This window comes from Hemicordylus capensis, chromosome 17 (assembly GCF_027244095.1).
Source record: "Hemicordylus capensis ecotype Gifberg chromosome 17, rHemCap1.1.pri, whole genome shotgun sequence".
In the NCBI taxonomy this organism is placed as follows: Eukaryota; Metazoa; Chordata; class Lepidosauria; order Squamata; family Cordylidae; genus Hemicordylus; species Hemicordylus capensis.
Window position 1 is genome coordinate 658,998 of NC_069673.1, and position 27,755 is coordinate 686,752.

Genomic DNA, 27,755 nt, shown 5'->3' on the forward strand with positions numbered 1-27,755 from the left:
AGAAAGGAAAAAAGGCATTCTGTCTGTAAGCTGCATTTATTCCACATTTCCAATGTGGGTCAGACTTGCAGTCTCTTATATGTGCCACAGAAAGTGTGCATTTCCCTTTAACCCCTCTTTGGTGGTGGTAGGGGCAGGGACCTGAGGTCGAAGTCACCTCCCAAAAGGTCCAAACAAAAAAAAATCACAAACAAGGTCACAATCAAAAGCAGGGAAGGAGGATTGGGCCCTGAAAGGGTTAGTCCTAGAAGAATTTGGATAAGCCCACTGATGCCCAGAGGATAAGAGTCAGCTACAGGGCTGTACCCTCTCTGGTATTTAAATTCTTGGAAGTGAAGTGAAAGCCATCATTCAACAGATCTGCAAGTCAGAGCATTTGAATGGAAGATTCATTTAATCCACACTAGTTTGTGCAATCAAACATTTATCCATGCCCTGATGGTTTGGGAACATCCTTCTGAACTCAAGACCTCGTGGCGTTGGCTGCTACCCCAACCCCAGAAGTACACACGTCACTCAGGGGACTCGGACTGTAAACATGCTTTCCCTTTGCGGCTAGGCACCAAACCTACAGAAACAGTGAACCTTTGCTTGGAAAACATTGTTCACAGAACCAGCCCTTCATTTCATCCCACCCACCTGGACCCTGAAGACAGTCACTCCCTTGGTTCCCTTTCAGAAAGACCTACCTATAACTTATCAGCAGCACTTTGAAAACAGGAGAGAACTGAACCAGGCTAACATGGAAATGACCCACCCCTCGGGCCATTTTACCATCCGGCTCCCTTTTCACAAGATGAAGCTTCAAGGAAGCGTTTCTGGAGACCATCCTTTGCACAAAGCCATCCGAAAGTGCTTCCTCACTTGAAGTGCGCGCCTTCCACCAACCCCTGGGCCCAAGTCACCCTCAACCCTAGACAGAAACCAGCGTCCCCCATCACAAACAGGAGTCATTACTGGTTTCCCACACTCTATTCCTCCCCCTCCCAGGGAACAGCTGCCCCAAACTACTGGATCCATCCTTGAATACAGGACAGTCCTCTAGATTTCCACGGGGGCTATTTTGTGGTCCACTACCCAGCGCAGAAACAAGAAGGCAAGACGTTCGCACCCCTCTTTGTGCAGTACCCCGAAAAGCAGCAGCAAGCAAAACCTCCTAATGGGGGGAGACCAAACGTCTGGGATTCAACCCCTTTCAAGTGAGCAGGAAAAGAGAGTTCGTCCAGATTTTGGCAGCCACTGACCGCGGCTCCTTCCCGAAGCAGAAGAAACAGAGTCACGGTGGCAAAGCGAGTTCAATCCCTTCTTTGGTGGTAGCTGGTCTGAGGGGAAAGAGAAGAGGAATGTTGCCAAGTGAGAGGGCGATCATCGCGCCCGGGCTGGGCTCAAAAAAGGACCCCAACACTGTGGGGAAAACTGTGTGGGCTCCACGCAAGGGAGCCACTGGAAAGCACTTGGCAACCAGGAGGGGTCCCCCGGCCAGGTGCGTGCCTCATTCGGCAAGGGTGGGGGGTGCCCCGTTGACTTCGCCGGTCCTTCCCGACAGCCTGAAGAAGGTTTCCCTCATGGTGGCGTAGCATCGGTCGGTGAGGTCTCCCACGTCGGCAGCTGTCAAGCCCGTGGTCGGGACGGGGGGCAGAACCTCCACCTGGATTTTGCCTGCCGAGGGGAGAGGGGCGCAGTGAAGGTCACAGCCAGAGTTCCCAAAGGTGCTGATATTTTCATTCACGTATGTATAATTACCCTCTTTTATACAAATGTATATACACACACGGGAATGAAAAGATACACGCATTAAAAACCAGGCCTTCTCTGTGGCAGCCCCAGGGTTTGGAACTCGCTCCCTGCTGAAATAAGAGCATCTCCTTCTCTGTTTGTTTTTAGGAGGGCCCTGAAGACGTACCTGTTTTCCCAGGCTTTTAACTGAAATCTAATTTTTAAATTTTTGTGTGTTTTCACCTATTAAGATTTTCATCTTTTTATGAATTTTAAATGTTTTATATTATATTTTCATTCTGAGATTTCGATCCCTAGAGATTTCGATGTTGGGCAGTATATAAATTCAATAAATTCCACAGTATAAACCTATCATTATCCAATGCAAGTTTGAAATAATTGAAATAACTTCTTCAACCCAGGCTTTACACTCTTAATCGTTTTCAACATGGTTTTCAAATTTCAAATTATTGTAAAGTTTTAACCTTTTTATGTTGGAGGCTTTGGGAGGTATACACATAAATACACGGCCTCCAGAGCAGCCGGGGGGGGGGGGGGGGTGCGAGGCAGACGCCAGCCCAGCCTTGCAGGAGCATTTCTGTCCACATGCTGGGAGCATGGACTCCTCATCAGGGCAAGGAGCCCAGAGCTGCCGGCAGCGGCGGAGGCTAGACCAAGCTGGCGGCTCTCGGCTTCAGAAGGCCACCGCAGCAGCAGGCGGGGTCCCGGCTGGCCAGCCGATTCGTGCACAGACAGAGCAGCTGCCGGTTCCCCTCCCTCCTGCGGTCCCTGTGGCTGCCCAGAGAGCGAGGGCAGAGCATGACCTCGGGCTCCATTCCCCCGACACAAACAGCCCTCCACGGCCTGTCCTGCTCCCAGCCCTTTCAACTGCCGGTCAGGACTTCTTCATTCCTCTCCGGCACTGAGCGGGGTGGGGGGGGCCTTTGCAGGCAGAGGGAAAAGAGGGGAGGAGCTGGGGGTGGCTTGTTTGGTGTCCCCGTGACTTATTTATTTATCCCCGCAGAGACCGGTTTGCAGCAATGCCAGAGGAAAGGGCCCGCTCTGTGGTGGGGCAGGAACCACCGGCTCGCCATGACTGTACCTGACGCAAAGAGATTCTTTGCTGGGTTGTAGAACGAAGAAAAGGAGGAATACACGACAGGGATGACGGGAACCTGGGAACAAAAACCAGAAAGGGGGAACAACACATGAGACAACAGCCAATATTTAGAGACTGCTTTTCAACAAATGTTTCCAAAGCAGTTTACACAGAGAAATAATAAATAATAAATAAGATGACACATACACAAAGCTTAGTTACCTCAAGGAGACCTGCTGCTGCTAAGAATATAAGAACCTTGCTGGATCAGGCCCAAGGAGGCCCATCTAGGCCCACATCCTGTCTCCCAGCGTGGCCCTCCCGATGCCTCTGGGAAGCCCGCAGGCAGGAGCTGAAAGGGGCAGGCCCTCTCTCCTGCTGCTGCTGCTGCTCCCCTGCCATGGGGATTCAGAGGCATCCTGCCCCCGCCCCCCCCGAGCCTGGAGGTGGACCATTGCCATCCGGACTAGGAGCCAGAGTTGCCACTTTCTGCGTTGCTGCAGAGAGACGAAGAAGGGCAGCCCAAAGGACGACGAAGGGGCCAAGCCATCTCCTCACAGGGAAAGGCTCGAGGGCTGGGAGCTGGAGAGTTCAGAAGAGCGACCCATGGGCGGGCGGGGGGAAAACACCAGAGCAGGGGTCCTCATACTGCGATCCCTAGACACTGCTGGACAAGACGTTTGAGAACCTGTACTGAGGAGGTTTGCCAAATGGTAAACGTCGTATTGTGGGCGGATGGGAGGGGGGCGGGTTTCCCCCACCTCTCAATACTAGAGCTGAGGGCCACCAAACTGACAGGGAGGTCATTCAAAAAAAATAATAACAATCAAATAAAGCTCCTTCACAAGAATCTCGTGCATAGTTGCTGTCACCAGAGGTGGAGACGGCCACACTCGTCTAGATGGCTGGGACGGGGATTCACGGTGGAGGAGGTCTGACCAACCATGATGGCTCCATGAAGCCTCCCTGGGCAGGCAGTATACCGCTGGACACCAGACTGGCAGGGCAGGACACAATGGCACATGGCTACATGCTTGTAAGCATTTACAGAAAGGCAGGGGAGCCCCCCTCCACCTCTCTCTGCTCGCGGAACAGGCAGCCGGAGTGAGGCTCCCTGCCAAGAGGCATCCCACACCATCTTGGGCTGGGTGCATCATCCTGCACTCTAAAACGCATCTTAAAACTCCTCCGGAACGGAGCATCCAAATCCCGGTGCGCAACGGACAGCGGCCTGCCAGGCGGCCAACAAGAGTTACCTGCGTCTGGATAGCCAGATGGAAAGCCCCCTTTTTGAAGGGCAGGAGGTCTCCGTTTCCATTCCTCGTGCCCTCCGGGTAGATCCACACCTTGACCTGGGCATTCGGAAAGGAACGGACAAAACGTCACCACTCACAGCCAGCCAGCCTCGAGTTTAAGCCCCCCCCACCCCCCCTGCTCAAACAACATTTCTCATTAAGAGCCCTTGGTGGGGGGTGGGGTGGAGAAGGGGGTGAAGAGTTGGGGGTCCTTTCCCACCGTTACTCTCGGTAACTCCACACAAAGCAACTCCCACTGTGGCCAAAGATCCAAGAACTTTTTAGGAACACGCCAAGTTGCTTTCTGTTACATAGGAAGCTGCCCTATACTGAGTCAGACCTTTGGTCATCTAGCTCAGTATTGTCTTCACAGACTGGCAGCCACTTCTCCGAGGTTGCAGGCAGGAGTCTCTTGGAGATGCTGCCAGGGAGGGAACTGGGAACCTTTTGCTCTTCCCAGAGCAGCTCCATCCCCTGAGGGGGAATCTCCTCCAGTGCTCACACTTCTAGTCTCCCATTCATTTCATGCAACCAGGGAGGACCCTGCTTAGCTAAGGGGTCAAGTCCTGCTTGCTCCCACCAGACCAGCTCTCCTCCTTTGCAGAGGCCTGTAAGGGCCAGAGGCAGGACTGCTCCAGAGGGGCACTGAAGTCTCCCCTCTTGCCGACATGTTTTTAAAGGGTTTTTAAATTTTTAAATAGAGCTGCAATCTCCGAAGATGGCAATGGTTCTGTTAATTATCTGCGGGGCGGCAAGCCACGGGAGCCCTGGAGTGTCCTGGAGGGTTCTTGCAAAACACATTTCCAAGGGCCTTCCCTCCGAACCATGACAAGAGCCCCTGTCCCTTTGCCTGCCAGACCTCAGACTCCCTCCCAGATCCCCAAAAGGTACTAACAAAGGTGGTCTCTCGGTCCGGGCTTCTGTTTCCATTGCCTTCCATCGGCAATGCCCTTTGGGTTTCCGTTTGCAAGGTTATTTAAAATCCAGCGGATTAAAAAGATCCGCTCATAGCGCAAGGTCCTCTGTGGGAGAGATCCTAGCTTTCCCAGCGTTGCTGCCTGCCTGGGACTAGAAGGCTGGTCCAAACTCCACCAGGCTGGCAGCATCTGGCTCTGTGGCACACAAGCTGCGCGGGGTGCCAAAGCCACAGTCTCAGAGCAACCAAAGCCAAATCTCTCGAGCGTGAGCAGGCGCTTGCACGATTCTTTGCAAGGCAGCGCTGAAGATGTAGCCAGTTCCCACCCCCCGCCCCGGCCCAGGTGTTTTAAAGGCCCCGCGCTTGGCAGGAGGGAGGTTTCGAAGGCACACGAGAGACGGAAAGGCCCCGGCCACCCAGACCAGCCCTGGCCGAGCGCGGCACGCACGTTGTCACTCATCATGGCTTGGCCCACCCCGGACATGACGGACTTGGCGTTGCTGGTGCTCTTCCGGTTGATGAAGATGACGCCGCCGAGGTACATGATGAGGCCCACGGAGCCAAAGTACAGCAGCTCCCGCTTGCCGATCTGCACGCAGCGGTCCGGGAGGACTTCCATCAGCCCTGCGGAGGAGGACAGAAGGGTCAGCACTGCGGGGACCGGCCTGCCCCGTGACTCACGGCTCTCTGCCTCGCCGGTCAAGGCCTGCCCCATCGCCAGAGAGTCAGTCCTGCGGCCTGGGAAGCCCAACGGCTTCCTCGCAAGCCAGCCCACTGCACAGGACCTTGTACTGAGTCAGGGCCTGGGCCCACCTGGCTCAGGATTGCCTGCACTGTCTGGCAGCAGCAAACCTCCAAGGCTGCAGGCAGGAGTCCCTCCCAGGTCCCAGCCCTAACTGGAGACGCCACCAGAGGTTGAACACCTGGGGCCGTCGACATGCAAGCCTGCAGATATTCTACCTCTGAGCTACAGCCCCGTCCTCCAAGGGGATTCTCTTACAGGGCACGTACGTAGTCTCCCATCCAATTGCAAACCAGGGCAGACCCTGCTTAGCAAAGGGGGCCATTCATGCTCGCTCCCACAAGGCCAGCTCTCCTCCCCAGACTGTAGCTTCTATTCATCTTGCAGCTCTTTCAAATCCACATGGAGGCTTTGGAAACATCCAGCTTGACTAAAAACCAGCCCCTTGCCTTTATCCAACGGAGCAATTTAGCGATGAGGTTATCCGCCAATTAGAACATTTCCTAGAATCAGTTGCAAACTGTGGCCATTTGCTGGCCTGGACGGCCAGCGCCTGCGCCGAAGAGCGTAGGAGTCAGCGTACCCATCATGTCCAAGATGCTTTGGTGGTTGGAGACGATGACGCACGGGCCCTCTATCTCAAAGTGCTTCAGACCCTTCACCTCAAACCGCAGGCCATACAGGTACTTGAAGCTCCTGACGACGTTCTTGATGATCCTGTGGGCAGGAGGAGAGAGCGCAAGAGGTCAGCCTGCTTTCTCAAGCCCCGTCTCCTGAAGAAACCTGCCTGGTTGTTGTTTTTCCCCCCTGAAATGCAGCCTGCATTCTAGAAGCACATTTTATTTACTTATTTATTTATTTATTAGAAACATTTAATATACCACCCACTCCGAAGACTCCAGGCAGTGCACAAAACCATGCAAACAAGGCAACATTAAAAATCACACTCTAAATTAAAAACTAAATTAACTTTTTTTTAAAAAAGGTAAACTACAGGGCAAAAGCCTGGCAAAAAAGAAAAGTCTTCAATAGAGATTTGAAGATAAGTAAGGAAGGGGCTAAACGAATCTGGAGGGGAAGAGAGTCCCCAAGAAGTGGGGCAGCAACCGAAAAGGCCCTTTTGCGGGTCTGAGAACCCGAAACCTCTCGGAATCCTTCCTGGCTCCCCCCACCGCCCCAGTTCAAGTTCAGCACCATTCACACTCAGCACAGGACACAGAAAGCGCGGAGCGCCGCCTACACTGGCTGGCAGCAGCTCTCCAAGGTTTGAGGCAGAGGCCTTTCCCAGCCCCACCTGGAGACGCTGCCAGGGAGTGAACCTGGGACCTTCTGCATGGCAGGCAGGGGCTCTGCTGCCACCGAGTCTCTGCCCATCCGCAGAGACTCATCCGGTCCCCGTGTGCCGTGTCCACATCTATATGCAGGCACACCTATCCCCATGTCAAACACAGATACACCAGTTCTGCATTTCAGTAGGCCTGCGTTCAATTTAAAAGTCAACTTTTTAAGATGGACTTTTAAGATAAGAACAGAAGCACAGCCCTGCTGGATCAGGCCCAAGGAGGCCCCTCTAGTCCAGCATCCTGTTTCGCACAGTGGCCCACCAGATGCCGCTGCTGGAAGCCAGAGGCAGGAGTTGAAAGGGGCCTGCCCTCTCTCCTGCCGTTACTCCCCTGCAACTGGTACTCAGAGGCATCCTTCACCCACAGAAAGCGGCTCCCTTGGAGACCCATTCAGACATGTTGGCCGCAGTGTGTGGTGTGACTAGGGGACCCGTCTCTGAACCCCTTTTTAAAAGATGGTCTCAGGCTGGTCTGATGAAGGCAGGCACAGTTATGCCCACAAACACACACCTTCCCGTTCAGGCGTCTGGACGCAGGTGCGGCTCAGTGTCCGACTAGGGCTTCTGTGTGGGGTCTGCCTGCCACAGGGGTCCTCCTCTCATCCCCATCCACAGCACTGACACGTGAGGGGCAGACTCTTCCTTGGCGCCTCTGAGGTTGCACGGGATCTCGAGCAGGCTGGAAGACGGGGCGGGGGCTAGGAAAGTGGCCAGCCAGGAATGAATGCGAGAGGCTGTGGGGCCACCACTCTCCGGCACCCCACCCCACGGCTCTCTGCTGGAATGCCAACCAGGAGGTACACGATAGGGCCCCAAGCTTGCGGGCATGGCTCTCCTTCTAGGCACAGGAATGTCCCCCAGACTGCAAGTGTACCGGATCCAGACTAATCCAGGTGGAAGTGCCCCAGATATTTTTATGCACCTGTGGTTTGGTCAAAGAAAGGGGCCTGAAACATCATAACCCAAACCGACCTCCTTTCCTTGAAGGATGCGGCTACTCCCAGGAGCAGACCAGCCCGAGACAATCTTTTAAAAAGGGGTTGAGAGACAAGTCCCCAAGTCACACCACACACATGTCTGAATGGGTCTCCAAGGGAGCCGCTTTCTGTGGATGAAGAGCAGCGGGAAGGTTTGCCAGCCAGTTTTTTTGCTTCCTGGGTTATGTTTTGCTTTTGCGGGTGCTTCAGTTTCGTGTTGAAACATGATTCATTCACTCTCTCGACTCTTTCCAGGTTGCTTTGTGGAATGTATTGTTGAAAAACTAAAGTAAGTTTTAATTTAAACAAACAACCACTGCCTTGTTGAAAACTAAAACATTTTGTTTTAAAGAAACCAAACACAGCAGGGCCAGGAAGGGACGGGAGGCCATGCTCTCTGCATCAGGAGATGTGCGGATGAGCTGCCCGTTAGGCCTGAAGAGGCTCCCGTCTCCACCTTCCCCTCCAGGCTGGGAACATCTCGGGCAAGGACACTCTCACCTGGCCCCGGTCAGGGAAGGAGCAGGCACTCCCAGCAGCTGGGATCAACACCTTCCCCTGCTCCTTGAAATGAGTATTAGCTTGTATAAGACCACACAGGAGGCTCCCAGAAGCCCAATCCATACAGTGGAAGCCAAAAGCCCCGTATAAACACACAACACAACTTCCTAAACCAACAGCAACGGAAGAATCATTTCTAGCTCCTACAACACAAACCGTGTCTGTAATACGGCCCACTGAAGCTCAATAAGCCCAAACTCACAAGTTCCAGTTTTCCACAAAAAAACAACTAGACTACATCCAGTCATCCGGGAATGGGCGGTTAAGCTTGGACAAGCAGGCCAGCTGCAGCTTTGGCACCCGTTTACCTATGGGAGGAACGGTGGTAGAAAGGAGAGTCTGCCTTCTGCTGAATCATCCCCTTCCTCGGTCCATCTAGCTCCGTATCTACACTGACTGGCAGCAGCAGGGTTTGGGGCTCAGGGGTCTTCCCCAGCCCGACCTGGAGATGCTGCCAGGGACTGAACCCGAGACCGTCTGTGTGCAAAGCTGAGCTACCGTTCAACTTCTGGGGGTTTGCAGGGAGCACTCTCGCCACTGTTCGCTGGATTTTGCACACAGTCTTTATCAAAGTGTCTTTATCTTTTTGCTCAAACAGAGTGTCTTTATCTTTCAGCAACTCTTGCCACACACACACACACACCCACCCGCAGTTTCCCCAAAAGGTCAAGTTTTGCTCTGGAACAACCAGCACAGCAGTCACTCAGGGGGGTTTCTCAAAGCCAGCCAAGCAAGCTGTATTGCTCCAACATCCTCCTGGGATAAGACGCATGGTTTGGCACAGGACCCTACAGACACTCTTAACAGCTATATTTAAACAAGACACGTGACACGGAGACAGCGGACGCTTCCAACTTTCAAAATGCCTTCTTGCAACATGCCGATGTGCAGCTGAAAAGCTACCCATGTTTTATTTCCCCGTTGGATTTTCCCATTTCTAAACAGTTGTTTTATAAAAATTCATTACGAACAATCCATGGCTGCCAAAGCAAAAAATGAAGCAAGCTGGGTTTTTAGTTAATGTTTTTCTGGTGACTATTCCTTAAGAAGTGTGAGAGTGTACATGGAACACAGGAAGCTGAGTCAGACCCTTGGTCCATCTAGCTCAAGACTGTCTACACAGAGTGGCAGCAGCTTCTCCAAGGTTGCAGGCAGCAGGAATCTCGGAGATGCTGCCAGGGAGGGAACTGGGAACCTAGAGGCTCTTCCCAGAGCGGCTCCATCCCCTAAGAAGGGGAATCTCTTGCAGTGCCCACACATCAAATCTCCCATTCAAATGCAACCAGGGCAGAGTCTCCTGAGCAAAGGGAACAATTCATGCTCTCGGCCACAAGACCAGCTCTCCTCCCCAACTTGGGACTCCAGGAGGAAGAATGTAAGATGGCGTGAACCCCAGGGCAATGAAATGCAGGGAAATCCTCTTTTCTTAAGTCCAAAATACTAGAAATGTGAGCAAAGTCTTCAAATGGGACTCTCCATCCCTTTTGAAACTCAGGACAGAGGCTACTTCAGAACAGCGACCAGCACTCCAGTAAACCACACCTGCCATGAACACCTTCCATGTTCCCAAAGCAACCTGGGCTGGAGATTTGTGGCGACTGGAAACGAAGGGGGAGGCATCCCGAGACCGAATCGAGGGCTTCTACTTCCACATACAACCGTTGAAACGGGGAGAGGGGGATTTCCAGTGCAACCCGGGAACCCAGCCACATTCAAACCATCTATATATATGGTGGCAATACTTAACCTTTGATAAAATAAATGAAAACCTGTCAAAACAGCACACTTAAAGCTAGCCAATAATTCATGTGATCTACATAATGCACAACTCATGGAATATGGTTGTGTTAGGCACGGTCTGGCAGCTCAACTTCCTTTTTAAAAATACAACGCCGTCCTCCAGCTCTTCCTTTTACTGGGCAGGCTTTGTCCTGAACGGGTTAGCATCTGACTTCCAAAAACCAATGCATGCTCAGAGCTGGCAGCTGGCTTCCCTCTCCACCCCCACAACTCTTGGGCACTATCTTTCTGGTAGATGAGATAAACCAGTTGTGCGGTATTCCACATAGCAAGAAACAGTATTCAGCAATTGCAGAATTATGTATAGCTGCAGTTGTGTGGCAAGTTTTGTGGCAGTGGGACCCAGTGCATTTTAGCTCTTTTAATTATTATTATTATTATTATTTACATTTTATATCCCGCTCTTCCTCCAAGGAGCCCAGAGCGGTGTACTCCATACTTAAGTTTCTCCTCACAACAACCCTGTGAAGTAGGTGAGGCTGAGAGAGAAGTGACTGGCCCAGAGTCACCCAGCTACTATTCATGGCTGAATGGGGATTTGAACTCGGGTCTCCCCGGTCCTAGTCCAGCACTCTAGCCACTACACCACGCTGGCTCCCAGTTTTTAAAAAGACTCCGAGCCCCTCTGAGACAGGAAACCATCTTCAGGCCCTCTGTGTGGCACAGGGCTTGGAAATCACCAATGGTACCTGGGCAGGGAGCTCGCTTTCCAACATGAAGGAGGCACAGGGCCGTGGCACCCTCATAGTTGGGAAGAGAGGAGCAAGTGTCTCCATTCAGCCCGGGGGCTACCCCTCCCATGCATTTCTCCCAAGACTGGGAGCCTCTTGAGGGCAGAGAACCGTCTTCTCCTTGCTTTTGCTGTGTGGGAACTTCTTTCGTGGAACAGCAGGGTGGACAGGTGCTTGATAAATAATAAATGAGCTGAGGAGGGGGCAGGCAAAGGTCGGCCTCATTAAGGTGCCCCCTCTCACTGGGCCACAGGTGGGCACCTTCTTAAAATGGCGGCTCTCACGGGGAGAGCAACTGTCCCTATCCAACCCCAGCACAGCATCCCTGCAGTGGCTGTTCTTGGCGTCTGCCTTGTGTTTCTTTTTAGACTGGGAGCCTCTTGGGGGCAGAGAACCATCTTCTCCTTGCTCTTGCTGTGGACACCACTCTGGGAACTGCTTTTGTGGAAAAGCAGAGTGGGCAGGTGGTCCATATGTAACCAACGAGCAGCCCCTCAGGCAAAAGCTGGACCCATCTAAGGTGCGCTAAAAGTGGGCTAAAAGTGAGCAGCTCTGAATTTGGGGAGCCCACAGGCAAGAGATATGTGCAGGCGCTCTCTCCTGCTGTTGCTCCCCTGCAACTGGGACTCAGAGGCATCCTGCCTTTGAGGCTGGAGGTGGACCTCTGACTAGTAGCCATTGATAGACCTCTCCTCCATGAAGTTATCCAAACCACTCTTAAAGCCATCCACGCCTGCCCTCCATGAATTGGTCTAAGCCCCTTTCAAAGCCATCCAAGCTAGTGGCCGTCACATCAAGTGGCAGAGGACTCCAGAGGTTAATTATGCGCAGTACGAAAAAGTTGGAACAAGCATGACTTGTCCCCTTAGCTAAGCAGGGTACACCCTGGTTGCATATGAATGGGAGACTAGACTTGTGAGCACTGGAAGAGATTCCCCTTAGGGGATGGAGCCACTCTGGGGAGAGCATCTAGGTTGCATTTGAATGGGAGACTCCATGTGTGAGCACTGGAAGAGATTCCCCCTCAGGGGATGGGGAATCCGCTCTGGGAAGAGCTCCTGCCTGCTTGCATGCAGGAAGTTCCAAGGTCCCTCCCTGGCAGCAACTCCGGGATGGGGCTGAGAGAGATTCCTGCCTGCACCCTTGGAGAAGCCGCTGCCAGTCTGGGTAGACAATACTCAGCTAGGTGGACCAAGGGTCTGACTCGCTGTATGGTGGCTTCTTATGTTCCTGTGTCCTTTTTGTCGGTCCTAAATTTCCTGGCCTGGTGCACTTTGCACCTTGCCTCAAGCACAGCAATAGGGCCTTTCCTAGTCTCCCTTGTGCTGCTTTTATTTATTTATTTATTTATTATTATTATTATTATTTTGCATTTATATCCCACTTTTCCTTCAAGGAGCCCAGAGCGGTGTACTCCATACTTAGGTTTCTCCTCACAACAACAACCCTGTGAAGTAGGCTAGGCTGAGAGGGAAGTGACTGGCCCAGAGTCACCCAGCAAGTCTCCTGGCTGAGTGGGGATTTGAACTCGGGTCTCTCCGGTCCTAGTCCAGCACTCTAACCACTACACCATGCTGGCTCCTTTTCGTAGAATTGGTTCAACTGGAGTTATGGAGCAAAACGTGCAGTCCCTCTTCTACTCAGAAATTATTTTCAAGCTCTTTTACATAATACGCAAATGAGGCGCCCAGATTTGGAGAGCCAGAATAGGGCAACCCTAGCTGGGAGAGACTCCTGAATGTAACCTTGGAGAAGCTGCTGCCCGTCTGTGCAGACAATACTGAGCTAGATGGACCAGTGGTCTGACTCGGTATATGGCAGCTTCCTATGTTTATCTATCCATTTCTGATACTATTACCTGCCTTTAGGTTTGAATCAGCTCCAAGGGATGGGTCCAAAAATGTACAAATTAATCGATCTACAGTTAAGACCCTTATTCAACACTCTGACTTTGGCAAGCAGCTAGTTGGGCTAAGCCAAGGCATGTGTTAGCTCCACTCCCCAGGAGAGCTGGAAGGAAACGGGAAGCCTACTGGGACTAGCTATCCAATTACAGGGGCAAGTGAACCAGACAATCAACATTTTACAGCAAAAGAGCAAATTCCAATTTAAACCAAACTTAGATGACAGGGAGTTATTTTCATTCTTACTTTTAACCACTTTTAGGCCACTTTTAACCACCAACGGCAAAGACAATTGCTATTAAAACAGAAGACAGCTAAACAGAAGTGTAAAATACAGTTCTTTCCTTCCATATTTATGAGTGGTGTGTGTGTACTTTGTATCTATAGTGGCACAGAATAATGCACATGTGCACACACAGCCTTGATGCTGCCACCTAGAACCAAACTCATTCTGCATTCAAATGCAAACCAGGGCAGACTCTGCTTAGCAGAGAGGACAAGTCATGCTTGCTACCACAAGGCCAGCTCTCCTCCCAGGCATCTTCTGTGCCACTGTGGGAAACAGGATGCTGGACTAGATAGGCCTTGGGCCTGATCCAGCAGGGCCGTTCTTACGTTCACTGCAGGGTTACACCATAGGGAGGTACTTTTTCACACGACGCATAACCAACTTGTGGAATTCTCCGCCACAAGATGTGGTGACAGCCAACAACCTGGGTGGCTTGAAGAGGGGCTTGCATAACTGCATGAAAGAGAGGTCTATCAATGGCTACTAGTCGGGGGGCTTCAGGCCACCTCCAGCCTAAGAGGCAGGATGCCTCTGAGTACCACTTGCAGGGGAGTCTCAGCAGGAGGGAGGGGGCCTGCCTCTTTCAACTCCTGCCTGTGGCTTCCAGCAGCGGCATCTGGTGGGCCACTGTGTGAAAGAGGATGCTGGCCTAGATGGGCTTCCTTGGGCCTGATCCGGCAAGGCTGCTCTTATGTTCTAACCTGTGATTTAGCATAAGGTTTCCAAGGAACCCTTCCCTCCGACGCCTAGTCCTGTTTATACATCCCTTCCCAGGAGCACTGCGCTCTATCGCTCGCTTGGGAGCACCATGGACAGAAGTCCACAGTACACTCCTCGTCGATGATGACGAATTCCACATCCCGCCTTTCGAAGCAGCTCCTGCACAGAGGTGGCTTCTCGCTAGGCAGAGTCCCGGATTTTGTCCCTTCCGCAGACGCAGAGGACAGCAGCGGCAAGAGGGAGGGAGGATTACTGGCTTCCTTTCTACACAGTGTCTCTTTCCCCGCTTTTAAAGGACAAGCCCTTAACCCCACAGGGAACAGCAGCTAATTGGGGGGGGGGCTCTTCCTTAGCAGCTCTCCCAGCTGTGCTGGGCAGGATGCAACCCCAGGGGGCAGATGATGGGGAGGCCTGAATCAGCCGCCCACCTGCAGGGAGGCAACTTCCGTCCGATGGGGGCACTGCTTTATCGCCCACACAGCAAACGGGAGCCAAACTGACGCCTCCGCATTTCTCTCACAGCGATGGTGCAGCCGTCCACGCCCTACACATTTGCTTTTGTGTGGCGAGGCTCAGGGGGCTGGAGAGTAAGGCACAGCCATCTGCATTAATTACTACGACGACTACTACTACTACTACATTTCTATCCCGCTCTTCCTCCAAGGAGCCCAGAGCGGTGTACTACATACTTGTGTCTCCTCACAACAACCCTGTGAAGTAGGCTAGGCTGAGAGGGAAGTGACTGGCCCAGAGTCACCCAGCTAGTCTCATGGGGCTGAACGGGGATTGGAACTCGGGTCTCCCTGGACCTAGTCCAGCACTCTGACCACTAGGCCAGCGGCCCCTGGGCCTGCCCAGCCCCAAAGGTTTCAGGGCCTGGGGAGAGGGACGTAGTTGCAAGAACAAACCAACACAATAAGAGAGAGAGCAGGGTCAGAGACAAGGGCCGGCAAGGATCCGCCCCCCCGAACACCCCCGCACTGGGCTGCCGAGGAAGGGGAGGGAGCGGCCGGTTACTCATTAGCCCAACAGCGCACAACCCAGCTCACAGGGCACCCGTTCTCCGCCACTCTGGTCTCACCAGATGGAGGGCAGAGTCCATTTCCCAACCCTCGGGCGACCCGACCGGAGAGGCACAAGCACAGCCTCGGGTGAGGTGAGCGAGCACTTTGGAGAGGAGCCAGCTGGGACGGCAAAAGCAGCCAGGCGCCTTCCAGAGCGGAGACCCCATCTGCCTCCGCCAAAAGGGGCTACCCTGCAAGACAGGAAGCCCCTCAGCCAGGGACCTGCTGGCTTTAACCCCTGGGATGGCTGCCACTTTTCAGGGCCTGGCACCCTGGAGGTCTGGGTTCGAGTCCCCCCTCTAATTACTGCATCACCTATGGGAGAGTCCCCTCTCCCTGCCTCGTTTGGCCCATTTGCAAAGAGTGGAGAAGCAGCAACCGGCTCTGCACGTTCACAGTTGGGGAACCGGCTCGGAAGTGGCAGCAGCACCTCACGGGCGCGGGGTGATAAGGATTGCCTGCTGCAGGAAGCCAGGCAGGGAAGCAAGTTTGCTGCCTTCCCTCAAATGACTCCGATTCATGGAAGACGGGTCTCTGGGCCGCAGTCGCCGTGTCTACCTCAGAGGAACATAGGAAGCTGCCATATACTGAGTCAGACCCTTGGTCCACCTAGCTGGGTATTGTCTTCACAGACTGGCAGCGGCTTCTCCCAGGTTGCAGGCAGGAGTCTCTCTCTCAGCCCTCTCTTGTTGGAGATGCTGCTTCCAGGGAGGGAACTTGGACCCTTCAGCTCTTCCCAGAGCGGCTTCATCCCCTGAGGGGGAGTTTCTTCCAGTGCTCACACTTCTAGTCTCCCTTTCATATGCAACCAGGTTGGACCCTGCTTAGCTAAGGGGACCAGTCATGCTGGCTCCCACAAGACCAGCTCTCCTCTCCAAGATGACCAGATTGCGCTGTGAGCAAATAAATAAGAGGCAGCAGCCTCCTCCAGTCTGCTCTGCCTGCCTGGGAGTGTCCAAAGCAGACTCCTGCTTGAAAGAGGCCAGCCAGGCCCTTGGCCTCATCCAGCAGGGTGTGCAGTGCTGCACGGGTTCCCTGCCCATGCAGGTTTAAGCATGTGCACTGCTCCAAGCACACCGTTCTAGATTTTGCAGACCCTTTTGAGACATGGGACCCTCTTTTGTTTTCTCTCGCGATGCAGAGCACATTGAGAACTTGTTTTTGTGTTGTTAAAAGGCATTCCGTGCTGCTTAGAAGTTCAAATAAATATTCTGAACCTGGTCCCTCCGTCTTCCTCTCTGAGCCCCAGTTAACTTGTGTTTTGAACCTGGCACTTATTAATCCAGCCTGGTGCTGGCTAGAGCGCCTCGCTGGGCCAGACAGCAAGTTTCCAGTGCGTCTCTAGCCAAGGAAGAGAGGAAAAACCAGACCGCCCGGATTTGCAAAGGGTGTGTTTGCACCCACAGCAGAGACGCTCAATTCCCTCCCACCCCCGTTTTGACTTCAGCAGCCAGCAGCGCTCTTGGCTCATGTGGGGCTGACACCCACACACACTTTGGGGCGGTTCGAGTGGGGTCCAGCCAGAGTGGCAGCCGAGAGACTCCCTGTGTCAGGCCGCAAAGGATGCTGGCTTGGAGAAGCACTCTCCTCCCAGACACCCTCTGCTGCCCCTGGGGAAGGAAACAAAGAAATGATGGCCCCGCCACGTCCCTCCAAGATGAAGAGCCCAGGTGATGGGATCTGGGCGGCAGCACCGGCTGTGAAAGGGGCAAACACCATGCTAGTGGCCATTAGGAAGGGGGCTGAAAACAGAAGTGCCAGTACTATAAATGCCACGGCACAAATCTAAGGTGCGGCCACATTTGGAGTATCGTGCACAGAGCTCGAAACCGTATTGTAAGAATCCCCTGCTCACTGGGCAAAGAGGCACCTTTTAAACGTGGTGACTCTCTTTATTGAGCAGGGGGAGAGTAGCTGGCCCGATCCACCCCCTAACCCTAACTAAATAAATAAATGGGAATGGAGAGGGGTGTAAGAGATGGGGCTTAACCACTCCCGGCTTTTTCTTACCAGACGTTTCTAAAACCACCTCCTGAACTTCTTCTGCTGTCCTTGACAAGGTGGTCTCACCCCTCTGACTCCTCCTTATCAGAATCTGGGTAAAAAGTAAAAGTGTGCCGTCGAGTCGGTGTCGACTCGGGGCACCCACAGAGCCCTGTGGTGGTCTCTGGTAGAATCCAGGAGGGGTTGGCCATGCAGTCTGAGATGATGATGATGCCTCTCAGCACCTTCCTGTATCACTGCTGCCCAACAGAGGTGTTCCCCAGAGCCTGGGAAACAGACCAGTGGGGATTCGAACCGGCAACCTCTGGCCTGCTGGGTACCGAGCACAAGAGCCCCGACCCGGAGGCAGGCCATGACCGTGGCTCTTGTGCCAGCCTCCTACCAGAGACTTCCTCTCCCCTTTCACCCTCTTTGACTCCACTGACACAAGAGGAAATTGGCTTACGCAGAAGGCAGAGGAGCCCTGCTGTGCCAGGCCCGCCCTCCCTCCCTCCGACAGCTTTATGTCCACAGTTGAGTCACCACCTAACTGCAGCAAAGCGAACCTTCACCTAGTTCCAGAGGGGAGTCTGGGCCAGAACCCTGGAAACATCGCTAGGGAAGGAACAGAGGAAGCTGCCATATGCTGAGTCAGACCATTGGTCTATCTAGCTCAGGATTGTCTGCACAGACTGGCAGCGGCTTCTCCTCTTAAGGTTGCAGGCAGGAATCTGTCTCAGCCCTATCTCGTTGGAGATGCTGCCAGGGAGGGAACTGGGAACCTTCAGCTCTTCCCAGAGCGGCTCCATCATCCCCTGAAGGGGAATCTCTTCCAGTGCTCACACATATAGTCTCCCATTCATATGCAACCAGGGCAGACCCTGCTTAGCTAAGAGGACAAGTCATGCTTGCTGCCACCAGACCAGCTCTCCTCTCACAAGGAAGCTCACAAGCAGGCCAACCCACGGCACCCCAGGTGGGTAGCTGTCCTTAGCAGACAAAGAGACAGACGGCAGCGCTCTTGGCCCCGACTGCTCTGAGCCGAGAGAGCCTTTTCCCTCCAGCGAAGAAGAGGCACCCATGGGCAGAGAGGCTTCCGCTGATGAAGAAGGCACGCCTCCTTTCCTGTGTGAGGAGGGAGGTCTGGAATCCGACATCTTGTGCTTCAGTTTCCTTGCCTGCAAAACTCTCCTCCCAAAGGTCACTGGCAACCCCAGACAAGCTATATTAGCCTCGGAGGACTCAGGCTCTGTGATGAAGGGCAAAGCCAAGGGCCGACCTTGCAGGGTATGGCAGGATGACATATGTTCTTAAGAGCAGCCCTGCTGGATCCGGCCCAAGGAGGCCCATCTAGTGCAGCCCCCAGTTCCCCACCAGATGCCTCCGAGAAGCCCACCCGGCAAGAGGGACGTGCGTGCCCCCTCTCTCCTGCTGCTGCCCGCCCCCCCAACTGGGATTGAGAGGCATCGTGCCTCCGTCTGAGGCTGGAGGTGAACACCAAGAACAAGTCTCTTACCAGGTGGACGCTTTGATAAATGCCAAGTCTTATTAGCACTGGCAGGAGGAGACTGAGATTCCCCCGTGAGAACCGGGCCCCAGCCAACTCTCACTTTTACACACCCTGACCGCCTATGGCTGGATCAGGGGTTCCCATCATCCTTGGACAATGTTGGACTACAGGCCCCATCATCCACCGCCACAACAGCTGGACATCTGGAGACCCAAGGTGGGGAACTCCCGATTCACACTCTCCGCCATTTGAAACAGCTCACGAGCAAACAAAAGAGAGTGTGTGTTTGTGCCCAAGTAGACTCAACAAAACAAATGTGTACACATACACACACCCCTCTCCCCCCCCCCCCCTGAAAACAAATGCACCTCCTACTCCCTCAGGGAAGAATCCAGCCTTTTGTTCCAGGCTCAAAAGCTTTACTTCCAACTCAGGGGTGTAGCTATAACTGAGCGGATGAGCTCCGAGAGCCCGGACCCCCAACTCCTGAGGGGCTGCCAGGGAGGGGGGCAAACACGGGCCGCCTCCCCCCCCCCCCCGCCCAGCTACGCCCCTGCTTCCGCTGTCCCCTTTCCCTCCAACTGAAAGAGCTGAACATCAACGATGGCGGGGAAGTTTCCAGGCAAAGCCGCAGCAACTGCCCAGCTGAAGTGTCGCAATTCCGCCCCAGAGGCTGCCAGCTTCCCAAGGTGGAGTGGTTTGGTGCTCTTCTGACACCCAGCAGCCTCCTCCAGCGTGGACCAATGGGCTAACAAAGCGGTTGCCCAACCTCCTCATCCCCCTGGTCTGCTTTCTCAGTTTCCCTCCTCCTCCTGCTGCTCCAAGTAAAAGGAGGAGAGCAGAGGGTCAGTGGCATAAGAGAAGCTCTCCTGGAAGCCCCGCAGATTAGCAGAGGAAGCCGCTTAGCTGGGATGAGGAGGGAGCAGGTAGCCACACCAGAGAGGGGCGGTCACTTACTCAGGAGCCTCTTGCGTCCTAGAAATAGCAAATCCTAGAAACACAGATCCACCCACCCAGCCACCGCTACAGAAACTATTTTTACAGCAAGAATTAGGTGACTTTACGTCCTGTGAGTCGCAACCTTTTTTTTAAGGTAACATATAAAAAGCAACTATGAAAAAAACGTATAAACACAACAAAACTAACACATAGAAAGCAAATTTCTAGCCCGTGGGCTTTCAAACCCAACGGCGGCTGTGCATTGGGGCTGGTGAGGATGATGGGAATTGTAGTCCAACAACATCCAAGGACCCAAGTCTGAGGTCCGCCAGGGCAGCCCTTATGACTGCAGAGGAACCACAAACCCCAGAAGCCTTTGTGCTCGGTGACCCTCCCTCTCTCTGCCCTCCAGAAAGCTCTTGCTGGCTGCAGCCCTGAACTCTACGGGCTCTCTGGCCCGATGCAGCAAGGAAGTGCTTGACTTGGTCCTAGGGAGACACTGCAAAGTTAGGCACATTCCCGGCCCGGCTTGCTTCTGCCAATAAAACACAGCAGCAGCAGCCACATTCCAGAGCTCACACGCCCATTACTGCTTCATCGAGCTCACACTCAGGCAGGTGTTGGGCAGGAGAGAGGGACACACACGGACGGGGCCAGGATACCCACCGTCCCTGGGGGCAATGCAAACCCCAGTGCAACCCCAGAGCCAGGCACATGCATTTGGGTGGGGGATGGAGACCGGTCGCCAACGCACTCCCTTGCTTTCATGGTCAGACAACCCAGGAGAAGCCTTTTGCTCCACACAAGCATGTTCTTCAGCTACAGCAACGCACTGGCAGCATGGTGCAGAGGGTGGAGCATCAAGTCTCCGGCCAACCCTTTCTTACTCAAAACACGGGATTTGCAGAAAAGGATTTGCGTGCACGCAAACACTCACTCACTCAGGTTGGGAGGTCAGTGGCATCACCTGCAGCTTTTAAGGAGACGTGGCCAAGGGTGTTTGAGAGATCTTCACGCTGGACGCTTTCCTGGGCACGAGGGCTTCCCAACAGGCTCAGCCATTACGGCCCAGGCGTTAGGGCTTCCCAATTGGTGGTACTCCAGACATCAGCCCCAGCCACAATCCCGATCTTTGCTGTTTGGGGCCTTTTGGGGAGCAGAAAAGGCCCTCCTTGACAGGGACGTGGAGCGGCCCAAATGACCCGCAAATGCTTCACCAGCCTCCATCTCCAGAGGGTGCTTTCTGGGGAGCATTTGACGCACTGGCCACACAGGAGTTTCAGGGTTTGTCCGGGCCGTTCTTAATTTATTGATTTGGGCGTCATTCCTTGTTTGGCTCCTATTGTGTGCAAGTTATTTCTTGCAATGATTATGGGCTTTGTTGGAGGTAGAAAAACAAGCTAGAAATAGCTTTAACTGGAACTCAAGGAAAATCCTCCACACACATGCAGGGAGGCATTGACATTTCACCACCACAACTTCCCACACCAGCCGTTAGGAAGACAAACGCTCCACGGCATGCCTGCCTGCGACGCTAGAGAGCCCCCACCCCATGCTGCCAACTATAAATCAGCACAGAGGGTCACGAGCCAAAACCCTTTCACTGCTGTGAAGGTCATCCCTGCAAGATCCCCTGGCTGCCGGAGCCAAGAAGCACTTTCCAGATAAGGGTGGCTCTCCTATTTAGCAGCGGAGAGCGACCGGCCCTCTCCAACCCCAGCACAGCATCCCTCCAGAGGCAGTTGCTGGCATCTCCCACCCTTGCACTCCTTTATAGGGCGCCAGCCTTTTGGGGGGTCAGACAGTATCTGTGGGAAATGACTAGATTAGCACACCAGAAGTTGCCAGTTCGAATCCCCGCTGGTACCTATATTGGGCAGCAGCGATCTAGGAAGATGCTGAAAGGCATCATCATCTCACACTGTGCGGGAGGAGGCCATGGCCAACCCCTCCTGTATTCCACCAAAGACAACCACAGGGCTCTGTGGGCGCCAGGAGTCGACATCGACTCGACAGCACACTTTACTTTGAAAACCTTATTTAAAAGCAACATACGAACATTTATACTAGTTTTCATGAATACACCCAACTAGCATGCCAACAGGAAGAGCGTTACACTCTCTTGCCAACTATAGTGGTGAACAGTCTTTAGAAATTAATTATACCCAAACCATTTCCCTTGGTGTAATCTTCCAAGACTCGGGTAGAAGGTGCGCACAGAGAGAATACGTAACACAGAACGGACACAAGAATGCACTAGCAATTCAAACTCTAGGGTCACTCAAGTTGCCCCCTGTGCTCTAAAACTTTTCTGCCCAAGTTCAAGCACAGCTCCTTGACAGAGCACAACCTGGCATGTCTGCCAACTTCTCCAAGGTGGAATCCGCAGAGTCTAAAGTTGTGAGGGACACTACCCAAGCACCCCAGGGTGGGCCTCGTGCTGCCCTTCGCCTGGAAGCAGGGTGGCTTAAAGTGGAGGCCACTGGCCAGAGTATCGATTAGCATCCTTGAGTTCTGGCAAAAGAATTTCTTTAATTTAAAGCGTTTAATGCTGGCCACAATTTCCACCGCACAGGTTTCGCTCCGTCTGTGCTATTAGACGTCTACCCCTTGGGATGGAAAACAGAGGCTGAACTACTGTGGCCTCTCTCTTCCTGGGGTATGAAAATGCCAGGGCAAACCTCAGACAACAAATATACAATATGGAGCAACAAATCGACCCGGGCTCCATTCCTGTTGGTGTCTATTTGGGTAACCAAGTTTCAACCCTGCTAGATATCTTCACTCGGTTACAGTGCCAAAATACCGCAGAGCTTTGACGCTGGCATGTTGCAATGTTTTACAAACAGCAGTTCTGGAAGGGAGATGTTTCAAAAACTCCCGACAAAGAATGTTTTTGCCACTGTAATTGGGAGATATCAAAACTACGGCTCGTGTGCTCCTCTACGGTCAATTTCACTGAGCTCTACAGCACAGACACAGAATTCCTTTTACAAGTGGTCATCCAGGTTGCACAGACTCTTATCCTGATGATCTTCTAGCTGAACAGAATGATTTAATATCTGAGAATGTGGCTACGTTTATTTTGGTAGCCAGCAAGACTCGCCAGGAGTTCATTCAGAATTTAATTTAGCCGCTCTGTGTTTAGGTTTAACTTGTTCATATTACATTACAACTTTTGTGGTTCACTCTGTTAGGCTTCTATGTGTATGTATATTATTATTATTACTGTACTAGTCTGTGGCTGTAATAAAGTATTTGATTTGACACGCAACTAGAGGATGGCTCGTGTGAGTCGCACCCCACAGAATCTCTCACCGTCAAAGACAAACAAAAATCCAATATTTCCAAAAATCAAAATAAGATTGGTGTGTGTGTGTGTTAATTTGGAGCTTTAAGAACCTAAGAAGAGCCCTGCTGGATCAGGCCCAAGAAGGCCCATCTAATCCAGCATCTTGTTTCACACAGGCCCACCAGATGCCTCTGGGGAGCCCACAGGCAGGAGCTGAAAGGGGCAGGCCCTCTCTCCTGCTGTTACTCCCCTGCAACTGGGACTCAGAGGCATCCTGCCTTGGAGGCTGGAGGTGGCCTGTAGCCCTCCAACGAGTAGCCATTGAGAGACCTCTCCTCCATTAAATTAACCAAAATTGACTTGCTTTGCTGCACACATTTTTTAGCGCTGCTGTCATCTTGAGAGCTAGATGCTTAGAACAACAGACGGCCAGATTCTCAGAGCCCAGGAAGAACCCACAAACTGCACAACACACATGATGAAACAGGCTCGATTTCCTGGCCAGCAACTTCAGCAGGCCTAAATCACCAGGTGACTTCAGGACAGTCGTACATCTCCCAGCCTAACCTACCTCACAGGGTGGTTGTGAGGATAAACATAATCCTCACTACACCACTCTGGGCCCCTTGGAGGAAGAGTGGGATATCAAAGTGTACATAAATCGATAAAAGCTTGAGAAATTTTCTTTGAAGCTAGGAGCCAGCCCAAAAAAGGCGAGAGCCAAACAGGGGCACTTGACAAGATGACCAGACAAAGCAATTTGCAGAAATCACCAAGTAAATTATGCCACAGGACACTGGGGAGGCAGGCTGGCTGGCAAATGGGCTTCTCTTGACCCGCTTCCACAGTGCCTAGGGCTGGGGTTAGGCCCTTCACTCTAGACACACTCCCCAGCCCCGCTGCACCCAAGTGGTATCTGATGAAGCACGAACCGGGGTGGGACGGAGACAACTTCAACCAACACTTTGGAATAAATATGATGGCGTCTTACTGTAAGCCATCTCGGGCTCCTGAAACCCAGATCTGCAAGCACCTCAGGGCAAGGCCCATCCCTTCAGCCCCACCCGACAAGGACGCCAAAGATGCCAGGAGAGATGCTGGTGGAAACCAGCCAGGTCACAAGAAGAGCTCATGATTTCTTCCGGCTGCTCCCTCGTGGCCTCCAGCGGCCGCTCCCCAGGACGCCTGAAAGAGGGGCCAGAGTGCAGAGGGTGAAGCCTCTGAATTCAGGTGCCACGGCCTGTGAGGACGCCAGGCCTGGAGGCAATGGCAGCGGCGACAGAACCCCGTAACCTGGACGCCGAAGAGCCGCGTTTCCCCGCAACACGGCTGAGTCTGTGCTCCATGTTTGTGTTGCTACAGCAAATCCTCAAACAGCGAAGGCGTCAAAGAGGACGGAGCAAAGGGTTTGTTTCACGGAGAAGCCCTGGCTTGCTCCTGCTTTCACAGAGCAGAGCAGAAGCAGAGCTGTCAAGATCGAGGAGGTCCTTGAACTGCAGGCGCAGGGGGAGAGGCGGGCGACCCTAACCCTAACCCTACATCTAGCAGTGGCTGCAGCTGATCCTGCTTAATAATGAAGGCAGGCAGGCAGGCGGTTCCCAGTTCCCTCCCTGGCAGCATCTCCAAGAGAGGGCGGAGAGAGACTCCTGCCTGCAAGCTTGGAGAAGCCGCTGCCAGTCTGTGAAGACAATACTGAGTTAGGTGGACCAAGGGTCTGACTCAGTATACGGCAGCTTCCTGTGTTCCATAACAAATTGTTCTCTGGGCAGCTCACAATAAAACAACTGAGTGAAACGGGAAGATTTTGTCTTGCAGTAGCCAGCGTGAATTGCCCCCTTTGCTAAGTAGGGTGCATGTTGGTTTGCAGTTGCATCCCTTAGGGGATGGAGAGCGCCGATGCCGATCAAGGCAGACAATACTTTCTTTATCTTTCTTGCAGTCAACAACCAGCCTTTGAGACAAGTGTGGACAATCTTGAGCATGCAGGACCGGTGGTCTGACTCCACAGAAGAAGGCAGCGTCCTGCCATGTTCCGAGGAGTTCTCAAAGGCGGGTCCCCAGAGGCTGCTGGACTACAACTCCCATCATCCCCGTGTAGTCCATCAACTTCTGGGGGCCCACGGCTGAGAACCCCTGGAGTAAAATGTACACAGCCCCCACACATCATGGCTTGCTCCAACGCAACTGCACCCTTTCCTTAAGCAGGAGGGCTCACTTGCTGTGTCCAGAGATCCACCCAGCCCTTCCCAGCGTCCCAGGAGCGACCACCTGAAGCATCACCCCCGGAGCCTGACCCCTAGAGCCTAGAAAGCGGCCTTCTACCGAGTCAGACCCTTGGTCCATCTAGCTCAGTACTGTCTACCCAGACTGGCAGCGGCTTCGAACTTGGAACCTTCTGCAGACAAGCGCTCTTCCCAGAGCAGCCCCGTCCCCGAAAGGGGAAACCTCTTCCAGGGCTCACACGTGCTCTCCCATTCAAACGCAAACCAGGGTGGACCCTGCTTAGCAAAGGGGACAACTTCTGGCAGGGCTCCTTCCGACAGAGCCACCACGCCGGAACCGGAGCCTGCTTCCGAGAGGGGCGTGCCCCGAGGATCCCGGCAGGGGGCGGCAGCCCTCCAAGCCGGGCCGAGATCCTGGAGTCCCCGCACAGCCGCCGGCCTGGATCACGCGGTTGCGCCACGCGCAATCACACGCGCGCAACCCGGGCTCTGGGCATTAGGCGGCGAGGTGGAGCGAACTCGATGGGCAGAAAGGAGCCCCCTCTCTCTGGGTCCAGGCGGGGGGTTCCCACACTTCGGTCCCCAGAGATCAGCGCCTGCGGATGATGGGAGTTGGAGTTGGGGAGCCCCCGTCCTGGGCAGTCAGTGGCGAGATCATCTGCACCCAGGCAGCCATGAACCCTTTCCTAGCAGCAGCCCTGGAAAGGCTCCCCAGCGCGGGGAAGGGGGCGCCCCACACATCTGGGCGGGCTCCCAAAGCCGCCGCGCGCCCGCGCCCAGCCGCCCCCCGCGCGGGCTCACCGCATGTTGTGGACGGTCCGGCCGCGGTTCCAGAGCAGGCAGACGGGCGCGGTGAGGGCGGAGGCCAGCAGGCAGAGCACGCAGTAGAGGCCCACCTTGGCGCGGAACTTGAGCGCGGGGCTCAGCTCCAGCAGCAGCAGCGGCGCCAGCAGCATCAGCCCCACCGCCGCGGCGCCCCACAGCGGCCCGCCCCAGTCCATGCTGCTCGGCGGCGGCGGCCGAGGGCGGCGCGGGGCGAGCTCCCGGTCAAGCCTGCTGCTTGTCGGGAAGACGCGCGGAAGTTCCTCTGCGAGGGCGGCGGCGGCGCCTCCTGGGCTCTCCTCCTCCTCCTCCTCCCCGGCCTCGCCCCGTCCCTTAAGGGGCGGCCACGCCGAGCAGGCCCGCCCCCGCCCGGCCGCCTTTCGCTTTCGCTGCCTCGCCCGCGCGCGGACTCCGCTCCTCCTCCTCCTCCTCCTCCGCGCGCCCCGAGCCCGCCGCTTAGACGACGAGGTGCCTCCGACGGGGCGCCCGACGATGAGCCGTGTGCGCGCCGCCCAAGAAGGAGCGCCCGTCCGAGGCAGAGAGAGGCACGCGCTTGCCTCCTGCCAAAACCTGCGAGGCCTCTTCGACCGCTCTCCAAAACCTGCGGGACCTGTTTGACCGCCCAGAGGAGACCCACTACTACTACTACTACTACTACTACTACGACGGACAACGTCTGTGCTTTCGCCAAGGAAGCTTCTTTCCCAGCCCACACTTAGAACTCGCCCGGGCTCTGCACCAGGAGCTCACGACCTCGGCCCCCACCCCCTAGCGGTGGTTGAACTACAACTCCCATCATCCCCAGCCACAGTGACCAAGTGATGGGAGTTGTCCTCCCACATCTGCAGGAGGGGCAAAGTGGGCAGCCGCCCCCCCCCCCCCCATTCATCATGAGACACTTGTCAGGAGTCACTTGGTCCCTTGATTGTGGTCAGTGATGCTCGGTCATCATGAGCCAGGGCAGGATGTGGCTATCACTGAGCAGATGGGTTCCAAGAACCCGGGCCCCCAGCGCCTGAGGGGCCCCCAGCTCCACCCCTCACTCCCAGGGGCTGCAGTGGAGAGGGGTGGACACAGTCAGGTCCCCTCTCCCCTAGCTACTCCCCTGGTCATGACTGTGTCAAGCCTGGAAGATGCAACTCTGTGAATTCAGCCTTCCCCTGCTGGGGCCACCACCACCACCATGGCTGGGGGAGGATGCAGGGGCGTGGCTGGGGGAGAGGGGGCCATGTTCGCCCTTCTCCCCTGCAGCCCCTTGGAGTGAGGGGCATCATGAAGAAAATAGGGAGGGGGGTGGAGCTGGGGGGGGCAGGGTCTTTGTTTGAACCCATCTGCTCAATTCTAGCTACTACACCCCTGGGAGGATGGCCTGGAATATACCGCCACATGGCTGCAGAAGGCGGCTTGCCTTCAAAGAGAAAGCAGGAGAGCCCTGGAGGCCGGTGAGGGTTTTCATGGACTCCTGAAAGACTACCAGTTTGGCCTCAGGTTCTCCCAGAGAGGGGCAGCAACCCAAGGGGCTTCGTCTCCAGACAAACCCACAGCTCTTTTTGTCCCGTCTAAATTCTAAACTTGACTGCTTGACGCTCTCTCTCCCGCTGTTAGATGGGTGGGTGTCCCATTCCCAAGGATGGAGAGAGATCCCCGGCCATGAAGGTAGAACTGCACAACGGCATCTCTTTCAGAAGGGTAGATTGCACCTGCTTCTGCCCACCCAACGAACTGCTTCCAGCTGCCCCTCCACGGATTCTAGTGGGTGCCACATTCCCAGGGCTGGAGAGAGATCCCAGGCCTGTAAGGGCCCCTAAAGCCCTTTTGACAAGTGGCATGT

At 54.2% G+C, this 27,755-nt stretch overlaps 1 protein-coding gene across 1 annotated transcript; it reads right to left on the minus strand.

The window, feature by feature from the left end:
* Positions 1-17: 17 nt before the first annotated feature.
* On the minus strand, positions 18-26,624 carry AGPAT2 (1-acylglycerol-3-phosphate O-acyltransferase 2). Its single transcript, XM_053282060.1, has 6 exons — positions 25,904-26,624; positions 6,352-6,485; positions 5,475-5,650; positions 4,072-4,167; positions 2,819-2,891; positions 18-1,659 (listed from the first exon to the last, which is right to left on the minus strand). The coding sequence occupies exons 1-6, from the start codon at positions 26,101-26,103 to the stop codon at positions 1,493-1,495; spliced, it is 846 nt and encodes a 281-aa protein (XP_053138035.1). The 5' UTR covers positions 26,104-26,624; the 3' UTR covers positions 18-1,492.
* Between the last annotated feature and the right edge of the window lie 1,131 nt (positions 26,625-27,755).

Excerpts from the sequence above, each read along its gene's own strand:
- AGPAT2 (XM_053282060.1), bottom strand. The coding sequence starts at position 26,103 with ATGGACTGGGGCGGGCCGCTGTGGGGCGCCGCGGCGGTGGGGCTGATG. Across the intron at positions 4,168-5,474 it reads AAGCCATGATGAGTGACAAC|GTCAAGGTGTGGATCTACCC; the intron begins GTGCGTGCCGCG and ends CCGAATGCCCAG. Across the intron at positions 2,892-4,071 it reads ATCTGGCTATCCAGACGCAG|GTTCCCGTCATCCCTGTCGT; the intron begins GTAACTCTTGTT and ends TTTTGTTCCCAG.